The 23,331-nt window shown below is 42.9% G+C and overlaps 1 protein-coding gene across 2 annotated transcripts in view; it reads left to right on the forward strand.

The window, feature by feature from the left end:
- Positions 1 to 1,998: 1,998 nt before the first annotated feature.
- ema (C-type lectin domain containing ema) overlaps positions 1,999 to 23,331 on the forward strand; it is a 79,547-nt gene continuing 58,214 nt past the window's right edge. The window contains exons 1-7 of one of the 2 annotated variants that reach the window (XM_037431125.2): positions 1,999 to 2,225; positions 10,452 to 10,580; positions 15,015 to 15,148; positions 15,668 to 15,735; positions 16,646 to 16,726; positions 17,783 to 17,888; positions 20,770 to 20,832. In XM_037431125.2, the coding sequence (XP_037287022.2) occupies positions 2,152 to 2,225; positions 10,452 to 10,580; positions 15,015 to 15,148; positions 15,668 to 15,735; positions 16,646 to 16,726; positions 17,783 to 17,888; positions 20,770 to 20,832 (655 nt within the window). In that variant the 5' untranslated portion in view covers positions 1,999 to 2,151. The remainder of the gene's footprint in view (positions 2,226 to 10,451; positions 10,581 to 15,014; positions 15,149 to 15,667; positions 15,736 to 16,645; positions 16,727 to 17,782; positions 17,889 to 20,769; positions 20,833 to 23,331) is intronic. The other variant, XM_037431127.2, reaches the window with a different exon arrangement.

The raw sequence follows: 23,331 nt of genomic DNA on the forward strand, positions 1-23,331 counted from the left end.
TTCGGCGAGCGACACCTCAACAGTAGCTCACCAGGGATGGGGGTGAGGAGGGATTAAAAGGATAGGAATAAAGGTGTAGACAGAAAGAAAGAGATGAAGTAAGCGTGAAAGTTTGAGAGCGACGACATATCGAGGGGATAGGAGAGATAGGAAAGATGGAAACACGGACACAGGAGTCCGGGGACGGGGCACCACTTGCGAGAGCTCTTGTCGGCGTCAGGAGGTGGCGTAGAGCAAGTCCAGTCGGTCAGAGCTACACTGTCGTCGGAGGTCGGCGTCAGGAGATGACGTAGGGCGAGCCCAGTCGGCCAGAGCTACGCTGACGTCGGAGATCGCGAGGGCACAACCGGTCGGCCTGGAATCCAGTGGAGTGAGGGACACAGTCTATATATGCAGGTGCCGGGGATTGTTAAATATATCGGTCCGCAGACGCCTCCTATCAGACGTCTGAGACCTCTCTAGCTGCATGTGGGGTGGTGGGTAACGTCGTCGCGTTTTTCTATAATGGTTGACGATCTCGTGAAAATGCTAAATTTCGAGACGGCGTTCTGTAGCTACGACGTTGCCAAATCAACAGCACGGATATATCTGCGCGGGAATGCGTTGAGATAGCACTCTTCCTCCGTTTCCCCGAACTCTCTCGCATATTCCAGAGTAGTGCCTCAATGAGAAAGCCACTTTGAGTTAGACCCCTTTCTGAGGAAATGGGTGTCTTAGTCTCATTAAAGACATCCTTGTGGCTTCCACCATAAGTCTCCATCACTTCCACCATAGGTTGCTTTGTTGACGATCACAAAACATGCTCCTGCACATATATATGTATTTTTTAGAACTTCAGCACAAGTTCATGCCCTGAATGCTATACCGATACGTCAAAGTCTCGTTCCAGAGTCTCTTACGCAGCGATTGGCGCATCTTTCTCCAGATGCATCAATGCTGCATTTTCAAACAATTATTCACGGCCGAAGCTCACGCAACTTTGACAGCCGTTAAGCACATAAATTAATGTAAAATACCTGTAACAGTGATATACATTGACCCTTTGAGCGTTCTTTGAACTTCTAAGGTTCACGACTCCGGTTATTATATATGTCGCTGTACTCTCTCTTGTGTACCATGTCCTCGGCCGAACAGCACGTTGTGGTGTGTTGGGTGCCAGGGCACCGTGAAACAGAAAGTAATGTACCGGCTGACCAGCTTTTTGTGTTTATTGAGGTATGTAAGGCTTTCGCGTTAATAATGGCCTTTTTTGGCGGCGGCCGACATTTTCAGAGAAGGCATTAGAAAATAAGTTGACTCTTTAATTGATGGAGCAAACCAAGTCGTTGCAGCGAAGAGCTCAGTGCCGTTATGAGAAAACAAGGAGACGGATTTTGCCGGGAACTAATGAAATACGTCTAGCAGTACCAGCAAAATCGAAACGCTGATGATCACAATTATATCAGCACGTCGTTTTTCGCGACAACTATGACGGTAATGTTAGTGCTAGCAATCGCAGCCCACTGAGTCGTGAAACATTAACTGTTCTTTTTGAAGGAGGCCAACACGACGTCCTTGCTTCAGACCTAGTACAGCCGTACAGCCTTGCTACAAATTCCGCCGTCCATTACGTGCAGAACAACTGCCTCGTAAGTGGTTTCGAGTTCAGCGTGATGTGTGCGTAGCCTCAAAGATTTGTGGCTTTAAAATCGAACTAAAAATTGTAGGTAAAAGTCTTAACACAAGCTAGTATAGAGAACAAAAAAACATAAAATTGTATTCAACACGTTGTCTGAAACAGGTTATATGCTGCTTTGTTAAATACTGCCGCTAAACGTGCAATCGGTTGATGTAGTACTGTGGCGCCCTCTATCACGTCTCTTTTATCAATCTTTCTTTTGCTTATTTTTGTTGCCCAATCACGGGTCTCCCGTTATTCCGACATGGCCGCCGTGTCTTGTTTTGCAGCTGCACGATTTTGCCTGCGATGAAATGGCCGTCCCCTCCGAACACCACGGCGTTTGATCGCTGACCCCGTTCGAGTGAGAGACCGCACATTCACGACTGCCAAGCGAAAGCCTTTCAGTGTTATGGTGAACCTCGCGCGGACTCTATTGTGATCGTCGACGGTGACAAAACATCAACACCACCTTCAAGGGGACCACCACCACCATGTTTCGCAACAAAGGTTGGTTCTCGGGCGGTCTCTGGAAACCCAAGAACCCGCACTCTCTGGAACATCTCAAGTAAGTTTTCCAGACAGCTCTGCGCGCTACGGTGAACACTAGACCGACAGTCTCGGCTGACAGTCGCGACAACTGCGTCGTTTAGAGTGCGAGCATCGCTACCCTGCGATGGTCGACTACGAACTGTCACGGGCCTCCCGTTTCCTTGCAGGAAACGCCGTGTAGAAAAAGAAAAACAGAAAACTCCCCAATCGTTTCCGTAGTCTTGGCGATTAATCTAGATCTGGTGCATGCGATACGCTCGCTACTCGGTGTCAACCCTCATCAATTAAAGCCCTGCAGTCGCGTATTAATAGCGGTTCGTCGCAGGTGGGAGGGTCTTGCGAACCTAAACACGCTCACTTCCTACGCGGCGTTACTGTTTCGACGGGTGTTTCCAGCCAGCGTCGCCTTATTTTTGTTTGTCTTGACAAGCTTAAACATACAAGTGGTCCCGGCGTCTTTTCTCGTGCAGCACGCGGGAAAGCGAATACCTCGCACGTAAATCGCACGCATCCTCAGTATCTGTATGTAAAGTACGAACGTAGCCTACGAATTTGCGTAGGAAGATGCCGAATGTGTTTAATTGTGGCGTGCCTTACGAGTTGCAGGAAAGATAATCGCGTTCTTTTTTTGTTGTCTGTGGGCCGGCGAAGAACCCTGACTCTGTGTCAAAGGGTCACGCGTCATCTGCAATCGCGGTCCGGCTTCAAGTCATTCATTTTAACGCGTGCGCTCTTTGGTGATGAAATCGTGCCTACGGGGGACCTCGCCAACTCCTTGCTCAAGATAGAGGTGCCCATTGTGCTGTGGACCGACCCACCGCCCCGCTGTTATCAGCGCGAGGTGCGTTTCTGATAGCGCCGCTGTGATTGACAGCCGGACGACATTGTCGCTTCGTGCCCGCGCGCGCAAAGTTCCCGAATTTCGGCAATCGCGGGACCAGAACTTTGCACAACTCTTTCTAATTGTGGTGTGGGAGTGCTACTCGATAAGTCCTCATCCAATGGGATGTTCTTCGTATGCCTGCCAGTTTTACGCGACGGTGTAAAGTGACCGTGACTGAAGTTAGAGCCAAGCAAACGAATCCGAGTGACAGTTGAACAAAGGAAAGCCTTGAAGACGATGTTTGTTGTTTTTCTTTGCTGTAGTGTTGCAATTTCGACATAAATTGTTTGACTAATAATGCACTAATTATTAACTACTTAATTAAAACTAATTAATACCTAATTACAATGTAACTACTAGGCTGCAGTTTTAAATAGGCAAACAAATAATCTTCTGATTCTTTCCTTTGTTCAAATTCTGTTAGTTTCATTTGGTTGATCCTTCCGAAGGTCGCTGGTTGGAATCCCTTGTTTGGAAAGATGTCACTTAAGTCGAAGGAAGTCATTTCCAATATTTCATACGTAGATTATTGCTGAACAGGATTTTGCATCTATATTCGAGACAAAAGTCGATCTTGATCCCCATACTGACTGAAATATAGACTTGCGTGCAGCACAGAAAAGGCCAAGGGACAAAGAACCGACAAGGTCGAATGCCGACTTCCAATGGGTTCTTCATTTCGAAAAAATTAAAAAATGAGCGTAAATAACTATGTACACAAGACAGTATACATATACATGGAATACCAACAGACGGTATACATGGAACACCGCCTAGACCGTACCGACATTCTACTTCAAACTTGCATGCCAATACTCCAATCTCGAGATTTTAATCCACAGTTATGTTTCAATGCACGGTGACCCCGCGGTGCGTCTCACGAGAAACGAATGCTTGAGGCCAGTCGTGCTTCTGTAGGAGACACGAACAGAGCAATATTCATCGCAATAGGCAAGTGAGTAATGCGAGTACCATTCAGAAAAGTCATCCTACTCCTTGTTATAGGCCTCGGGCCGCAAACGAAATAGCCGCATGTTTGAGGCTTTTGATGTAATACAACATGCACAATTGTAAGAAAAGAGAAGTTTAAATGCCACAGCAGTTGGCAGAAGCAGGTTTGTCTCTTCGACTCGAACACTGACAGTAACATGGCGCTTATCGCACGCGTCTATCACTGTTTACACAACAGGCACGTTGCCGCTGCCAGCGATTGTGTGCAAATGCGGTGCATTGTTCGGGGCTGCCACATTCTGTGGAGGACATAGGGGCATCTCTTGCTAAAACGTGACACGGGGTTCAGTTATTATACGTAAGGGGAACGTTCGTAACAGCGCTGCTTTTCCCGCAACACGTATTCATGTTTGCAGAGTGCTGGTGTTTGACTTAGATGGCTTTGCCACTTTATTTTTTCGGAAACGAGTTGGTCGTTGTCAATCGCATGCATGGCTAATAGTGCATGGCTTGTCTGTAGTGGCAAACAGCTGACAAACGATAGAAGCTCTGCAAGCGAACTGTTTCAACTGCGAGGACGTGCATTGTTTCATGGCACGAGGGCTAATGATGGCCACAAACAGAGTTTCCTATAAATACACTAGAGGGAGCTCTGGCGCAGGAGCTTTAATGCGCGGTACTTCAGTGATCATGGGAATAATGGGTAGTACACAAATTTGTCTTATCTCCGTACTTTCGGCTTTGTTTGGCTTCGCGTTGCTTGTAGCTGGTTTGTCACGAGACGGCAATCGGCAAATGCTCAGCAGTCGCACTTACCACCTTTACCTTGTAGGCTCGCCAATTCAAATCAGGTCACGAAGTTCATAACGGCTTGTTCTATTACTCGAGACAGAACCGAAACACGGGAATAAACAAAGCCACAAGTGCGTTCGAAGCCCGCAAGCACGAAGACTAGGTATATTCGTGTACTACTCATCATTGCTATGGTCGCTGAACGATCTTGGTGCCAGAGTCCCCTCTAGCTTTTAGGAATTCTACGGTCACCAAAGGTCTCAGACCTATACTTTGCGAGAAGAATTACTAAAGGGTCTTGATGGCTCATCTCTTGTTCACTTTTGAAAGAGCACTGACATCAAATTTTAAGATCGAGATGTGCCCATCGTTCGATCGCTTGGTATGCGTAGGTCTTCTAGGCCGAATTTGAACGGCATCTGTCGCGTGGAAGTTATTTCAATTCGATAGTGTGTAAAAGCTAAGGAGAAAAAACGGAAAATGGACTGCCTTGCGACATTGACACTAGTGCTACATGTTCTGTGGTGATACATTCCACAGATACCATCCCGAGTGACGATGCCCTAGTAGCAATTACGTGTACGATCCGAGTGTTCTTATCGTGATGCCGAAGTGCAGAAACGCACTCGCTCATCGCGTCTGATCTTCGTCGCACCGGTTTGAATGATTTCGTGAAATTATCAAGATAAAAACCACTTTTAAAAGAACGGCGAATGAAAAGAGCATGATTAAACGTGTGCTTGTCGGTCAGCATGTCGGGGAATCGTTGCGAGTTGCAGGCGAGTTGCAGTCGTCTAGTTCGAAGCACGGAAAAGACGCAATGTGTCTTCATATCACGTATGTGTTACACATCAACATGACCATAAGCCATCAAAAGTGGATAAGCGCATAGTCACATATCATCGCTAACAAGTAACACGCAGGTATCGTTGAATTTTAGTTCATCTGTAGACTTTGTGTCCTCGTAAAACTGGTAATACCATATTATCCGCAAGAGACTGGATAGGAGAGGCCATCTGGAGGCGCGAAAAAGAACCTTGCAAGCAGGAAACGTGTTCTATTTCTCCGCTGATGCTCATTCGCGATAGCTATATTGCATTGACCCCTCTGCGTATACCTGAATGCTTTGCACACCAGAACACACCTATCTAGCTAATTGAAGCACACGAGCGAACATGGCTAAAGCGCGTCCTCGGGCACCTCTGCAGCATCCTCGGGCACCTCTGCAGTGCTGCTTGGAACGGCGTCCATTTCGGAATCACTGTTCTGCAAAAGGTTGATCTAACCAAAAATAATTCTCGACGTCATGAATTGCGGGGATTCCAAGCTCCAGACTATCGTATTGAACCCAAGACGACACTTTGGCGACGACAGCAATGCAGGTGACAAGGCATAACTGAATGTGTCCACCTAGCACACGAAATGTTTGCGGAGCAGCTGAGCCTGACGTCACTCTTTTCTGTGGAGAAGTGGTCAGCTGTGGCGTGATCTGGAGGTGACCGCGAGGTAGTGCCGCTGCTGGTGCTCCCAGCACTAGAAGAAATGGCGGGATTGCCGGCCGTTTTGAATAGTGCTAGATACCAGTGATATAAATCGATAAAAGTGATAGTTATTCATCTCTCAGTTGCGTTTTAGGTCGCGAATCGCTGCTACGGGGTCTATAGCTACTCGTTGACGCGAAAATCTTAGCATGAGTAAATTTGATGTCAGTGCTCCTTTAAGGGTACAGAGAAAGAGAGGCTATAGTTGAAGAAAGCATAGGGGAACCTAATTGTTGCATTCCATTAAAATTGGGGAACTGTGAGATACAAGTGATGTGAATGCATTGAAAAGGGTATGTAGTTGGGCATGTTGTTAATTCAGAACTAATAATATTGTAGCGCGTAAAAACTGAGACACAGGACAAGGAGTGGAGCACTGGACTGGACCCTCCTGCGTCTCAGGTTTTATGTGCTACGATAATATTAGAATGCGTTAAACAATGCGATAAGAGTGAATTGAATGTTGCAGGAGATAACCGGTTGGGAAAGAGAGAGCTATCGGTAGGGAAAACATATCTTCTCGTTCTTTTATTTGCTTGCGTCTACTAATCTGTGCATTTCAATTTGAACAATAAGTTTTTGCCGACACTTCCTTTGACTTCACTACCTGTTTGCAACTGTGTTGTTCTGACATATATATTATGTAAAATGGCTATGGTCCGAAAATTTGTTTGTATCATCGACACACATACGCAGCAGTATGAAGATTTATTTCTAAGTCTACTTGAGATTGCGTAATGGAAGCACTTGCTAACATAAAGCATTCCCTAGCTACAAAGTAGTGTGTAACCCATAAAACAACATCTTACCAAAAAATCAAAGGGTAAGTCTGCAGTTTTTTTGTGAATAAAAAACCATACTGCAGAAAAATCTAGTTGTATTACTCGAAAATCAGGAGTTGTTTCTTTTTTGTTGAATTAATTCCGTGCCGTAGAAATATTTGGAGCCAGCATTTTTTTTTAATGATTCATCATGCTCAGTTCTATGCTATTCTTATCATCCACATTGTCTTGACCACCTGAACTATCGATAATGTGTGCACGTTTGTTGGTCAAGCGTGAGAAAAGATTAGTACTGGCAAAAGGCACCACTACAAAACACAAGTCGAAATATATTGTTGTGGAATTTTGTGGCTGTTGGAATGACCGTAGTGCCAGACTTGACTGTGGCAAACTAGGTAGTGAGCTCTCCTGTAACTTCTATACTTTTTGCAAATAATTGCTTATTTATGGCAGCACTATAAAATTCAAGGATAAAATGAACTCGTAAAAAAGGACATACGTATAAGTGCTGACTGCACCTACTTCAATGCTTATATTTTTGCGTCTCCTTCGTCCTTGTTCTTAATGCATGCCGTGGCAATCCATTTTCAAGCCAACTAGCCCACCTTAAAGTCTCAAAGGGACCGACAACTGATTTTTTGTGACCCTTTTGTTTTATGGTGGGACAGAATGCTCATTCTTCGTAATGTCTCTAGATGCAGTAGTTAATCTCAAAAGCACGTAGTTATTTTACAAGCAATATTTTTCAATCTTAAAGGCTCTAAACGCATGTATCTTTCCTTCAGCAATGCTGAGAATCAATAGCGACGTTGACTGCCTTTCTCACGATTTTTGAAAGTTGTCGTCGTTCTTCTTTCGCAGGAGTTCCTGTAACCATGCCTAACCACCTTAATTTTGAGCTTTCCAACTAATATTGAAAATAAGAAGCTCTTACAATAAGATGATAAGGCATTATGCAGCTTCTCTGTATCTGTACCTTTTTTGCGTGCGCCTGTGCCCAAGGTTGCCTGTGCCGTGGGCAGCATGTCCCGGCGTGGTTACATTCTGAATACACGAGCCAAGCCAAGTCACCGAAAATGTCACTACGCATATGCCTGGTCGTGCTGAGTACCAGTGCACTTCATTTCCAAGACGAAGCGTAGGTAGCAAAACTATGTCACTCCAAAATCTTAGCGACCTGGAAACTCTATGCATAGTTGCATGAGCCCGCTGAAATGTTGCTCTAGACACAATGACGAGCATGGAATCACTGGGTCATGCGAAGGCAGTGCCACTTTAATGCATAATACTAACGCACATCTGTAGGTACATTTTTGTGGAGTAATATCTTTTAACGTAAAGAAACCAACCATATGTTAATACTAACAAAAAAATTGTCGACCGCGTAGAGAAATCAGTGGTCAAGTGGCCAGGTACATTAGATCGTTTGTGCTTTTTGATGCCAAAGGCGGTACAAGTCACTTTTCGCGAGTTTAAATGAAGAAATAAAAATATAAATCCATCTCTTGGGAAAAAAATGGGCGTTTGTTTGAGTCAGTCAGACTAACAATATTTCCATCAAGGGAGTCATCTCATTTCATATTCCAGGCAGTTGTCGGCTTCTTTACGGTAGCTCTGAGAAGGACAGCTTATAGGCATACAATTAGCCTGGTGGATTTTGACACCACTGATAGGTCTTGCTGAATTGACTCTTGGAAAATCCCAAACAATTGAGGCTTCAACTAACTTGAAGTCCCCAAAAACGGTCTAGAAACAGTTTCAACTCTTTAAGACATTTTTCTGTCTTGCAGAATCTTTGTGTTGCTTTTGTCTTCTTATAAACTGTGTGCTAGCTGCTTTTTGCTCAAGGATGTTACACATTCATAATGGCAGGCTCACCATCTGTGACCTGGATGTATGCACGACATTCGAACAAAGGCATGTGCGATATGTGACGTTAATCATTGTGCGATGAGAATATGGCCTGAAGCATGCAATCGTGTTTAAAGGTTGAAGCCTGTAAGACAAAGAAATGTATTGAAGGAACGCATATTATGTGTTCTCCACTTGCTACTCGTGATGGTTTTGTTATATGAAGGTAGCACTGTATTGAAGTGTTCTTTTCTTGGTTGCTATCTTTTTGTTGTTCATAGCATAGTTCCTTGTCATCTTTGTAGTTGTAATACATGCATATTTTACGCAACACGCAGTGCATCGTCTTTATGCCACCCGTAGCCATGTCACGACCATGCAATGCACTTCAAATCTCTGTGAACGACTGGCCTTAATTTTGCCACCGCTCTTCAGCCACGGCACACTCTTGTGCCGTTGATGAATCTACACTTCTGTTTATTTCTTCAGAAAAAAAACTGAAAAGGGAGGTCAAGATAAAGGCCATTTGGCCTACCAGGGTTTCGCTAGGTGGTGACATAAATGTAAGAATACTTATAAAGAAGCGAATTCTGCAAACAGTGCTATTCTACATATCTTAGTACAAATATGAGCAGTAACCAAAATATACATAAATGTATCTCAAAAAGTATATTGGCAACGCCTGCATAGGTGTATACAAACTAATCATGACAGTTTTCATGTGCATACAAAATGAAAAGGGTGAGTAAAGAGTAATAAATAGAAATTAGAAAAACGAGGCTTATAAGCTAAACTGTACGAGTGCCTACAAGCATTATGCAAAGTGTTGCAGCTAACTTGTGCCTAGTCTTACAAATGCAAACACATGCACTGGCTGTTTTGAGTCAGCCCAGCATCGTTCGCTGACGTATGTGGCAAATATTTTTTCCTTATCCACCAGCCTAGTTAATTAACGAAATTTGCTGAAATAACTTTTTGATTAGTGACTGCTGCTGTGTGCTAGGGTGCACGCCTTCGGACTTTCAAGAATAAAGTTTTCCGAAACCAAACCAAATCGGTGACTCCTGTGAGGTATTTTTCTGCAATAGTTGTAGAACTTGTTCAGATACATTTCGATATTTCATTCATGCCTACTATCAGTCTGATAAGCGGGGTAATTAACAAAGGTTGCCCTATTGACACCTCAAAAAGTTACTCTGTTGAATCATTCAATAGAAAAGTAACATTGGTTCATTGTCTGATTATTTCATCCATGCTGTGATTGCTGTGCTGCTTAATGTTTTCAAAGATTTGCTTAAGGTGTACAAAATTAGAAAGTACATTCAGTGCAAGTCTGCTGAAAACACCGTGTGCACATGACTCAATTTAAAAAAAAAAAAAGATGAATAGTCTTTTGGAGCCAGGACGTACTTTTCAGTTGTGCATTTTTTTGTGGTGGCCAGGTATTTGTACCACCTGCTGTCGAAGAACCAGACGGTCACTGAGCAGAACAAGAGCATCCTGGTGGAGACTCTTCGCTCAATTGCCGAGATTCTTATCTGGGGTGACCAGAATGACAGCACCGTCTTCGAGTGAGTACGCTTGTGATTACACGTAAGCTTGCTTATGGCTGCGTGCGATAAAGTTTTGCGGAATGGGAATGTCGTGAAATTCATAATTGAAATGAATAAACTTGATTAATGTAACTAAAATTACTATAAAGTCTTCCACCAGGACATGTCATGATAGGATTTGGTCGGGGATTTGGCACAGGAGAATCGGTAAGCTTTCTTTCTGGCATCCTTTTAATGAGCGTACATATGCGTGTAGATAACCTTTGCAAAATAGGATTGTCTTGAAGTTAATAATAAAATAAATTAACTTAATTATGTTAACTATAATTACTGCATAGTCTCACACCAAGACGTGTGATGGTAGGATTTGGTTGGCGACTTGGCACATAAGACTTGGCAAGCTTTTTTTTTTTAGCGTATTTCTAATTTTCCTTGTTGGTAAGCTCCCTCCATCTGCTCATAGCAGCCGTGTCAATTTATGAGCCATACCAGTATTGTCTCGCTCGTCGAAGCCTACGGTTATCTGTGCAACTCAACTGATGTTGACATCTCGGGACAGGGACATATCCAAGCCCTTCGTGATAATTAAAAGTGGCAGGGACGAGGCCAATGTTTTATCTTTCCTGAGTGGTCATTCAATGCACCTTGCGGGTCCATCTCGCAAGCTTCGTGCTATCTGCGAGCTCTGTACTAAATTGCTTAAGTGGTCTGGAAAAGAAAAATACTAGAAGAGTAACAATGGCTTCAGTTTGTCGGATATTTCAGTCAATCAATGAATGAATCGGTCGGCCCAGTCACCTTGTTCGTTCTGAAGTACTGCTTGGACATGATCGCTGGGACATAAAAAAACAGTCTATGCGGTTTGACTAGCCCCTAGCTACCACGATGAGGCCGTAGCTCCATTTTATGATGCAGTTACAAGGCTGTATTGTTCCACCGTATTGTTCCATGTATATTGCCGACAAGGCAGCATCATCATTTGCATATAAGTAAAGATTACAGCGTAAAACCAGGTCATAAGGGATAACAAAATGCCGAACAGTTTTCCTAGTAATGTGATGATTGCACAACCACTGATAGTAATTAAAATAATTACTCAAGTAATCATTTATTGTGGTCTCCGTAAAGCAGATTATGATGACGATACTATCTGCAAAGTGTGAGAACATGCAGAATAAAATAATGAGTATGTTTTTACAAAATACTATGATTGCACCACGCTCATTACACTTTCTTTCTGCACAGTGTTTTACGTTACTGTTTCGTTTTATTGCACGACATGTCCTACTTAAAACAAGCAGGAAGCTGCCTGGCAAGAAGTTTTATTAAGATACACAATGGGTAATATAAACAATAATTTTTAATAAAGTAATAGGTTATAGCAATCAAAATTAGATAGTTTTGAACAATTTACAGCCATTTTAACTCAAAGTTTTAGACCTACTTAAATTTGACATCAATGTTATGTGCATTTGCATGTAAAAGACTTGAGAAAAATACTTATTGGAGTCTTGGTATTGCCAAGACTGGTGGAAGTGCGGAGTGTTCTCAATGATTCTGGCTGAAGGACCAACTGTGAGCTATGCGGAGATGGGCACCAGCTTTTCAGCAATGGCGTGAAGCGCACTAACTTTCATTCTTCGAATTGGAATGTTTCACCTTCGCGTAGGCTACTAAGCTCTTCACCAGTTACCCAATTGGGTACCTTTTAGCCTGATTCAAGATTAAACTCAAAAATGATTACACAATGGAATCATCTTCAGTTTAACGTCTTGTGACGCGCATTATGATCGACGAGCTCGTGATAACAAGTTCGGCAGTGGCTTCTTTGGGTTGTGCCCGCGCAGTCGGGCACAACCCAAAGAAGCCACTGCCAGTCGGGCACGATGTGAGTTCATTTTAGTGCTCACCTGCTAATTTTAACTCGGTTTAATTCAAATAATTTTCCCTTTCAAGCTTGAATAAATGAGCTTTTAGTGTATCTTTAAACAAAAAACAAAAGGGGTTTTCATGCATATCGCATTTGATTATGAGAGCAACCTTGATAGAAGTAATGTCTATTGAGGGTAAGAGGAGCTTAATGAGTTGTTGCAGTATAATAAAAAAGCATTTTTTTATATGACCAATGTCATTCCTCTTGTCTCACTTTAAACAGACTTGCATTGCTGAACTTCATGTTTTGCCTTTAGACAGGTGCAGAAAGCCTACGTGCTGGGAGTTGTGCACTGTCACAAATCCCGCAACACAGATGCCCTGGGGATCAGATTTCTAAAAATAGAAGCCAGGTTCTCTATTATTGTACCTTTTTTTACGCTTGATCCTCTTACGAACGTGCACATGTGCACAGCGGTGCTTCTGTGCAGCCTGTGCAATCTCGTTGCAACATCGCAGCTGGAGCAGATGCAGAGTGAAGTACGGATATTAAAAAGAGGAAATACGTCTGTGTTGTGGCATTTTTGTTCTTTGAGATTCCAGGGTTGAGCTAGCTTGAAAACTAAAAACATTTTCATTCTATTTGTTCCGCTGTGAAGCTGTGTTTGCTGCTCGTTCTACAGGCCCAGTTGGCATCCGTATTCTTTAGCAAATGAGCCTGACTTTCAGTATTGTCAACTTTTGGTAGCAGCATTGAAAAAGTGCTTTGTGCGGCTATGTTCTAAGGACTATTTTGAAAAGCTCACGCACATGACTGATTCATTTGAATTATTTATTGAATGTATCGGATGCTTCCAAGTCGAGCCTGTTCAAAACAAAACATTTAGGCCATTATAGAGGTTTTCTTTTAACCTGTAACTGCCCTTCCCGTCTTTATTACAATATAAACACCTGGTAATCAGGCTTCCCCACTTTGAGAATGGTGAACCCACTTTGTGAATGCACGAACTTAAGGGTGGATGGAGGGTGAAATCAGCTGAAAATGTGATTTTTTAATTTTTATAGCACGGTACTCCAGCGTTACTGACAAGTGCTTCCATGAAGTGACACGTTTTTGCGCGCAGTGGAAAGCATTTAAAAATGCGCCCAAACGCCCGATCTCTTGTCTGCACTGTGGGAACTCGAACTTTAAATTGCGTTTCATCTAAACACTGCTCTTTGTCGGAAAAGGAACATTTTTCCTGCAATCACTTAAGCTACCAAGTGCTAGCTTTTGTGAATCCTTTCTGAATAGCATGGGCCCATTCTGAAGCAAGCTATTTGAATTGTTTTTTACAAAAGGTTTTCTTAAAAAAAGCCCTAGAACTTTAATTATAAATAATTATGAGACATCTAAATTTATTTTTAACTAAGAAGAATGGTCATGTCTACAATAATTATTTTTGTTCGGAAGGATACCCTGGGCACCAAAATAACCAGAAGATACTTCACTATTTTACGTGCAGAATCCTTTTCATAAATATTCTTTTAAAAAATAAATAGTGAAATGATATATTTTTTATTATCTTTAGAATGGCTTGGTATTTTCTTCCCAAATTTACAAGACATATAGTAGGACCTCCATTCCAGCTACTTGCAAGATTTGCTGGAGTTAGCTTTAAAAGTGATTGAGTGATGGTGGGGGGGGGCAGTGGGAGTTACACACCTGTTTTTGCTGTCCATCCCCCCCGCCCCTTAAGATGGTGCAGGGGGGTCATCAGGAACATTTGCATTTTTAGTCCTATTGCAATTGAATATTAGCAAACGAGTTTGATGATATTGTAGTATAAGCAAGGCAAAATATAGCCCTCTTTCCTCAAGTCCTCTCTAACTTACATTTTTCTTGCTTGACCTCTATGAGAAGGCAGAGCTGATATTTTGGCAACCACTTGAGGTATTTTAAGTCTCTCAGTTTTGTTATGATTGAAGGACGTAAACTGTGACGTGCTTATTTTTACCCTACCTTAATCTGCAATTCTATTATGCAACATTTTGTATCTGTGTCATTATAATCCTTTTGAAGAACTCTCGTAAAATATTGAAGAACACAACAATGTTAACGGGGTGTAGCATACATATCAGGGTTCATAGAGGGTTCAACAACATTTCTAACATGTTTTTTTTTTTTTTTAAGTTCTTCACGCTATCCAAGAAATCAGCAGAGGGAAGATGTGACTCTGGAAGTACTTGAGATACGAGGGCAGGTAACATCTTGCTAAGTTCATACTGCAGTAGCACCAAAAGTGTGCCAAATTTCATCACAACAGCAATAGAAATTAAAGTGTTTGTAACGAATGTCTGTTCAAACGATGCAGAAGTAACAAACTGGTGCTTTTGGAGTAACTGCTTAAAGAAAGATAAACCATCGTTTGCCGGTGAGGTTCCTCTTTGTCAACGTTGTAGTACTTGCACATTTTCCTGTGTTGCGTCCAACCTTGCTAAGTGATCGTGCAGGAAAACTAGGCAGACAGTTCGTGTCTCTGGAGTATTTGAACGATGATGCATCGATCTTAGTGGCTTTTCCTTCTCTCTTCCGCCCAGTTTCTTCCTGGAGAAGAACATGCTCTCCTTCTTTCTGAAGATCATGAAGCAGAAGTGCGGCCGCTACGTGTGCGTCCAGCTTCTGCAGACGCTCAACATCCTCTTCGAGAACATTCGCAACGAGACGTCACTGTGTGAGCACACTCGGCCTGTCGCTTACTATTGAGGAAGTGTTGAAAATCTTCATGTCGCCCGTGAGGTCGGGTACCAGAAGTCGGGTACTTTTTCCAGGCAAAGTCACTTTGATACATCCAGTCAGAACATCATTCTTCTCTTGTAACCTGTCATAAATACGTGGAATAAAATAAGTTTGAAAATGACGAGCGTCATATTGGTGTTAATAAAAAGTAATATATTCAGTGCTCATTGCACGTGCAGCCAGTGTTGTTGATTAACCATTTCACCCCCGCACAATCGCACTCACGCACAGCTCTTTTTTTATGCAGCGTTACTTAGAAAATAACTTGGAAAGCCCATTGTATGTAGCTTTGAGGAATGCACATTTCGGCTTTTTTTTTTTCTCCTCCTGACATGATTACCTAGCTAGGTGTCCACAATTTTCATTATATTGAATTGACTGCGGAGTGCGTAAGCTTTGTGTCTGTTCAAATGTGACGTATTGGTTTGTTAATTTCTTTCTTTTCCCATTTCAGATTACCTCTTGTCCAACAACCACGTGAACTCCATCATCGTGCACAAGTTTGACTTTTCCGATGAAGAGGCAAGTTAAATGTCAAAATTTCTGTCTTTTATTTTTTCACTGCGCTCGTATCTACGTAATTCTCTGTTCATAGTGAAGATTACTGGGGCAGTTTACGGAGTGCATGGACGACAAAAGGCGGGATGAAAGATAAACACTGCACATCTGGTGTTCATTCCTTTCTCTTTCATCTTTTGTGTTTCTGGTGCATCTGGTGGTTCTACTAATGGTGCATTACTAGCTATTCCATCTGTTCATTGTATAGTATATCAACAGGGACTTGGGCAGCATAAGTTACTTCATAACACGGAAGCATTGTATGTGCCATGAAGCAGCAAATTCACCGTGCATCATCATCCACAATCGATGGCATAAGAACTCGCACAACCAAGTGGTGACGGCACATCGGTTTTCGCGCCCTGTGCAAAAGTTGAGATTACTTGATTTGGACACATGAAGACATGGTTTTTGTCAACTGACACTGTCATGTGACCATTTGAGAACATAGTTGAAAAGCCACACGATCAGTTGATGCCATGACATAACAGTGTGACACAACATTTGAAAACTGAGTTGCTCCATTTCAAGCACACGACGAAGCGGTCACATCATAAAGTGACGTGACAGTATCAATTGAGACTGCTGCTGTGACTAGTCACATGACCACAAGAGATCTTTAAATTGCAAGGTCACGCAGGCAAGTGATGGCATCATGCAATAATATCATGTAACATAGAAATAGAAAAAATATGTATGTCTATGTAGCTTGCCTGTCCAGACCTACCATGCTTTCATGTTCGATGCAAATGAAAAGGCGGAAGCGCCCCTGTAACTTTTGTTTTTCACGTGTATGGATGTAAAAGTATTTTGTTGTGGTTGTGTTTCCAACAACTTTATACCTCTCTTATCTGTTCTTGATTTTTCATCGCAGGTGATGGCGTACTACATATCTTTCCTGAAGACTCTCTCGCTCAAGCTCAACAATCACACCATTCATTTTTTCTACAACGAGGTGAGAGGAAGCGCACGCTTCAGAACGCTCAAAAATTCGATGAATGTTGAGATTTGACTTGGTACGTTTTTCAGAACAAGTGGATGAATAAGGAAGATGTTTAGATAAGAAAGGGGGCACATTGCTGTCTAACGAAGTGACCTGCAAGACTACTCCTGGTGACTTGCTCAAATATTGTGGTTCGTTGAGGTGTTGGTGTCGTGATCCCATATAGCTGCCCACATCGTGGACAACATTTACACAGTACGTGATGATAGACAAAAGACACAAGTGCTTGTTGTTTTGTCTATCTTTACGCACTGGGTCCTCCTTGTTGATCGTATACAGTGCTAAGATGTCATGACTGACCAACTAGCCCACCAGTGCATCTCAATGGCACCGACAACTGGCTAGAACATGTCACTAGATCCTGGTAAAAATGAAAAGACCGTTAATTAGAGTGACAGATTCAAGCATCAATCTTGTAATTAGAGTAAGACAGTGTTATTAAATTGCGTTTGAAAGTGACAAGAACTGCTATGTCATGCTGCCTAGCGGAAGAGTCTCAATGCTGTAGTATTAATCCATTCCGTTTGATGTGCGCAGTCAGATGCTTTCATGCGCACCATAAGAGGTGCTCAGAATTGGTGTGCATAGTATTTGTGCTTTATTCGGTGCTGCAGAAGCAGTGCTGCCTTAGTAGCAGCCAGTGGACACGTTGAGCTGCGGCGTATGCAGGCAGAATGCATGCATGCGCAGCAAACAGCGGAGCATAAGTACAAACTGCTGTCGCATCACGTGCCACTGATCGCAGCATTTTTTGCATGTTGGACACCATGGTTTCCACTGATCGAAAAATTCTGGTTTGAAATGTTCTACAGCGTTTTCTGCATTGCCATTCCATGAATAGACTTCTGACTAAGTTTTCCATTGCACTAAATGAAACCGACACCATAAAAATTGGTTATCACGCCTTTTTAGCACGTGTTGGTGTTGTTGGTGGTGTTCTCCTTGGGTTGTGATGATGTTGGTCGAACGTTGATGCGTCATTGAAGTGGCCGGCACACTGTGTTCCAGCACACCAACGACTTCCCCTTGTACACCGAGGCCATCAAGTTCTTCAACCACAACGAGAGTATGGTGCGCATCGCTGTCCGTACGCTCACCCTCAACGTCTTCAAAGGTGAGGCGGCAGTTGGTGATTCATCCTCGACGCGAATGCAATCCAGTCCCCACTTCTTTCGAGTGGGTCTTAATTTTACGCGGGCCAATTTCATGAATGTTAGCTTCCCCTCGTCTGCGTTTACGTGCAGCAAATGTGACGTCTCGTTAGAGATTGGCTATTAATTTGCAAAGTTTATCCTGATGTCACCAGCGCAGATTGTCTAACGATATGGCAAGGCTTAAATTTTGAACAGGGCCGTTCGTGTTATCTAGATGGGTGGTTTAACTTGTTGTACCCGAACGTTTTTTGTTTGAACATGAGCATAACAAAGTAGGCGGTAGTGCGTCACAAGTTAAAGCATTCCAGACTTGGTCCTGAGCATGCTGAACCTTTGTACAGGAAACACTTATACCTGTTCTTAGGCAGTAACATAATCTAATCTGTATTAGTGCAATGGCTGGGGTGAAATAGTAATGGTAGATTAATTGGTTATGTTTTCCATGTAGGCTAATTTTATAATAGTAAAAAGAGTGAGCAAGCATGTGATTTTGTAGTTTTGCAACGCCAATGTGTCGTCACTGGAAAGTAGCATGGCAACACAAAAAAAACACGGTGAAAAAAAGATAAATTAGTGTCTACTCGCGACTGAAAAAAAAAAACACTCAAGAGACGACTGAGCTATTCACACAGCCAACCCTTAGCAGTGTTGTTCAACCTGCTGATGAGGAACCTTAGCCATCGAAGCACACAAAAAAAAGGCATCTATTGTTCCCCTTTTTGCTGATTTTGTGTTGGATAATTCAACAAAGCGGTATCAAAACCAAGAATCAATCCAGACTGGTAGTGATCGTGAGCCCCACTTTATGTTATGACTGTCTACTGACTGCTCATTTCATATTTTTGAGAAGCGAGGTAAGCGTTCCTGTAGCCGTTGCTTAAGATTGAAGATTGTCTTACTTTAGTAATGTTTTGTAAACGTCGTGCTTGGTATAGCTCCCTGTGCCTCGTTTTGAATTACGTTGGTTTGCCTTTGTGCTTGAGGCATTGGTTGTTGTGCATTGTTTTTCACGAAACGTTGGAAGAACACGTGCACCAGCCACGAATTGAAATGAAGCGTAATATTTCTTAGTATAACGACTGCTGCGACCGGTTTCTTATGATAACCATGTCAGGCCACTGCAAATTCTACTGCTACACTTAACGTAGGCTCTAACGTCAGTGGGAACAGTGTTCAAGTTGAAGTTATGTCACTACGACACCAACTGTAGGTGCTGGAAACAAGCATATCGGCAATACTCAGCGCCAAGTGCTTGCATTTAAATGCAGGAGTAATGTGTAGATGCCGCCATTGTTATACGTAACACTGAGTGGGTCAGCACGCTCTGCGGAGTGCTTCAGTGGGCACCGCGCGGAGGGTTGTGGCGCAAGTGTAATCGGGGGCCACAGGTGTAGTTAGCTGTGCTTCGTCTTCCGCGATCTCTCTTACTTTGCCACAAGTGTCAAAACCTTGATTGCACGCACTTTTACCAGAGCGCGTGCGGTGAACCGGGAGGAACCGTAGTTGACATCGCACAGCTAACTGTGCCTCTGGTGCTCACGATGCTAGTACCACAGTACTCCGCTTGGTGCCCTCCAGGTGGTCAGAGGAGCCTGTGTGAACAGTGGCCGCCACTTTACATGTGTTGTCACTTGGCACTCGACTCTCGCATCTAGTGGTGATGCAGAGACAGACCCAGTTCAGTTTATTGCACCGGTTCAGTTATTGCTGTGCAGGCATCGATAGCGCACAATGGATTGGCTTCGCAGCGCTCAGGGCATTTAGGCATCAGCATTGTGGCCAAGTGAGTCGTGTTGTGCTGAAATTTTTTTGCTATGCTCTGATGCGTAGCTGCTCAAGTTTTCCATTATCGTACCGAATGGGGTAGTGGTTAAGTGCTCACTTTTTTGCTGCTTGTTTCAGTGCCGTACTGTATTCTATTAACCATGGATTTAAAGTACCTGGCCTGACTGTCCAGTTATTTTGCATGTTTCATTTTCTTTAGCAGTGTTTCAACGTGCACCAGTTGCTTCATACATTTAACCGAGTTTCGACAGCTGAACCGCGAACGACAGACAGGAAGATGGCCTGCGTCGACTTAGCATACGTATCGCTTTTCCTTAGTTCTAACTTCTGTGACTTTTATATGACTCACACCTTACTGCGTCACGCATTGCTCAAGCTATTGATGAAGCTTCAATGGGAATGGCAATTCGAATGGAATACAGGTGAACCCACTTACAGTAGAGCTCTCGTGCTGCATTATCAATTATGACAGTCTGACTGCCGGATGGTTGTGCTAAAAAGCAGTGAAAGGCAAAATCTTTGAAAAAAATAACACAAGGAATCTAATGCATCAAGCATCAAAATTTGAGCTAGAAGTATAAAATTCTGACACTGATGAGCATCAGCCTCTAAAAATTTAGACATTCTTGTTAATTATTTTAATCTGTGGGACTTGTGGCAGTGCCACAAAAACGTTAAAATTTCTAAGCACATCCAAAAAATCTGCAAGTGACTGTATTTATCTATGTTGCCTTTATTGCAAGTGCACATTGGCATATCTTATCAATTGTTATGCTTTTCTTGCAACAGTTTCCCAGTTCCCTATATTGCTTTTCTTTTTTGTGCAGCTCATTCCTTACAATCACTAGTTATAACAAGAATTTTCATGGCGCCTGAAAGTTGTTGTATGTGGGTTCGACTGTAGTTTAATTACCTTGGCACCGGCCTTTCTTCAGACTGTTGTGTGCGGTTCAGCGGTGGAACACGACTCGAAAAACATTTGTGTAGCGACGCTGTTACATGGACAGGCGGCTCAGGGGGGATACCTCTCTTTTTTTGGAATCCATCCCGTTGCAGAAGCTAATGCCAGCAGGCCCGAGGGCATGCTGCAATCCAAACATAAGAGAAAAAATGGACGTGGTAAGCATACGAAAAGCCGGCTGCTCGCGCAAGGCAGACGACGTATCGCTGTTGTACATACCTTCTTCTGTTGGGTGTAACCCTCACCTCACCACTGGACGACGTCCACATACTACACCACACATGCGCTGCATGACACCTTCCGGTTCGGTTTGTGTCTTTACGGTTTCGGCAGATAGCGTTCGGGAGCGGGGATTACGAGCCGTCAAGGCCTCACTTTTCTTCTACGGCTACAGTTGGTTACAACCTAAGTGTGAGCTCCGCCTACAGCTGTTGCTGTTCCGCTCAGAAAAAGTTTGCCTCCATGCAATCGCATTTGCGCTTTTTGGCAATGGATGATTGATATGTGTTTAACATCCCAAAACCACCATATGATTATGAGAGACGCCGTAGTGGAGGGCTCCGGAAATTTCGACCAGCTGAGGTTCTTTAACGTGCACACAAATCCGAGTACACGGGCCTACAACATTTTCGCCTCCATGTGATTCAAACCCGCGACCTGCGGGTCAGCAGTCGAGTACCTTAGCCACGAGACCACCGCGGCGTGGCGCGCCTAAGGTAAGGTTAGGCACCTCGAGGTGGTTTTCTTATGTAGACACACAATCGTGGTGCTGGCTTTTCAATCAGAGACTTTAACTTTTGGCAAACTTCAGTGGCCATTCTGACATCACCGCTTGGGGAAACTAAAGATTTTGTGTGGGCACAACAAACTCTTTATTAATAAATCAGTAGTATCTACGTTTGCAGCAAAAAAGTGCTTACGGTTACAATGAAAGCCACCTAGCACAACTTTTGCACAGATGAATAGCAGACACAGCGCAGTTCTTGGGGGGGGGGGGCTGACCAGGAGGTCGGGGGTTTTATCCCAGACTCGACCGTCGCATTTCGATGAAGGCGAAATGCTAGAGGCTCTCTGTACTGTACGACGTCAGTGCAAGTTAAGCAACAACTAAAGTCAGAATTTTTGGAGCCGTTCACTACAGCCTTACTTATAATTAAATTGTGTTTTAGGGATATTAGGCGTCAGATAGATATTATTATTATGTATTACAGTTGTGGGGGTCGGAGCTTGCGTTCATTCTTATGTTGTAGCTGACCGTAGGTGCCACCTCTCACAATGTATGTGACTTGCATACCGTTGTTGCATATTTTGTGGTGTGTATCGTAGCGGAACCACCAGGGCCGAGCTTTCTTTTTAATGTTGTTGCATGACCCTAATTTGCAATGAACTTGAGGCATTGTTTTGTTGTGTTTTGTTTCCCCTAAATCAATATGTCTGAATGAGACGTCTCTGCATGTTCTGCTTCTTTCATTTTATTATTTTTCCAGCAGTGCTTTAGTATTACGAAGGCAAGTCGCCGAATGTACTCTTCCGTACGAATAGGAATCAAAGTATCGGAAGTTATCTACAACCACACGGAAGTCGCGCATTGAGCTTGAGATGGTCTTATTATACATGACATAGCTCTGTTTTTCAGCCGTTAATTGAAACTTTCAGGGCCTTCTGCTAATGCGTGGCTCGTAATCATATTATGGTTTTGGCACATAAGACTGACGATATTATAATTGCTATCGTGTCTTTTGGTATTAGTTTCTGCCGTGAAGGAAAATTAGCGTCACCTAATGCGATCAATCATTCGCGTGAGAGCAATAATTTCTTTTCAGCGAGAAACAGGGGAGGGGTTGTATTGAGAAAAGAAAGAAAAAGCTTTGAGTTCTAACATAACCAGATTTCGTTCTCTCCTGCAAAATTTAATTCAATTTTAGGGGCAAATATCAAGATTCAAGGATATCATAACCTCTCGTGGTTTTAAGCTGTCATGTCATTGTCCAGCCAGTTTTCTTATCTTTACAAAATATCTGTGCCATCACCAGACAGGTAGTATGTATATATTTTGTAGCTTTTAAATCATACTTACACATAAAAACGTTACTATAACTTTTTGTTGCTTCAATTGAACATAACTAAAAATGAATTTCTACTATATTTCTAGCCTGAGAATCGATTCTATTTATGTGAAAACAGAACATGTATGACTTCAAGATGAACAGATATTTAGTTGCTAAATTCATAAGCCAACATAGTATGACAATATTTTTGTTGGCAGTAGGATATAGAGTGCATTGAAATAATGTGTGAATTGAACACATTTACAGACGGTTCTTCATAGGTAATATTATCTGAAAGGGTAAAGAATCATTTGTCTCCTGTAGTTGCTTTGTGTTGCACTTTCCCGTCTACTATAAACATCCAATTCCCATCGCTCAAGTCTGCTAAGTGGCTTAGGGAACCTCATTGCCCTGTGACTTTAGCAACGCTTGTTGCAAAACGAAGGACAAAATTAGCATGTGCACGGTTGTGACCAGATCTGCTACCCTTACAACGTCTCGGTTGTTTCATATTGGAGGATTGGTACAGCACCTGAAACACGACACTTGGGGTGTGTTCATCTTGCATTGGCAATGTTGTTTTGGTGGCACTGCACATGACTATCCCCA

This window comes from Rhipicephalus microplus, chromosome 7 (genome assembly GCF_043290135.1).
Source record: "Rhipicephalus microplus isolate Deutch F79 chromosome 7, USDA_Rmic, whole genome shotgun sequence".
NCBI classification, from domain to species: Eukaryota; Metazoa; Arthropoda; class Arachnida; order Ixodida; family Ixodidae; genus Rhipicephalus; species Rhipicephalus microplus.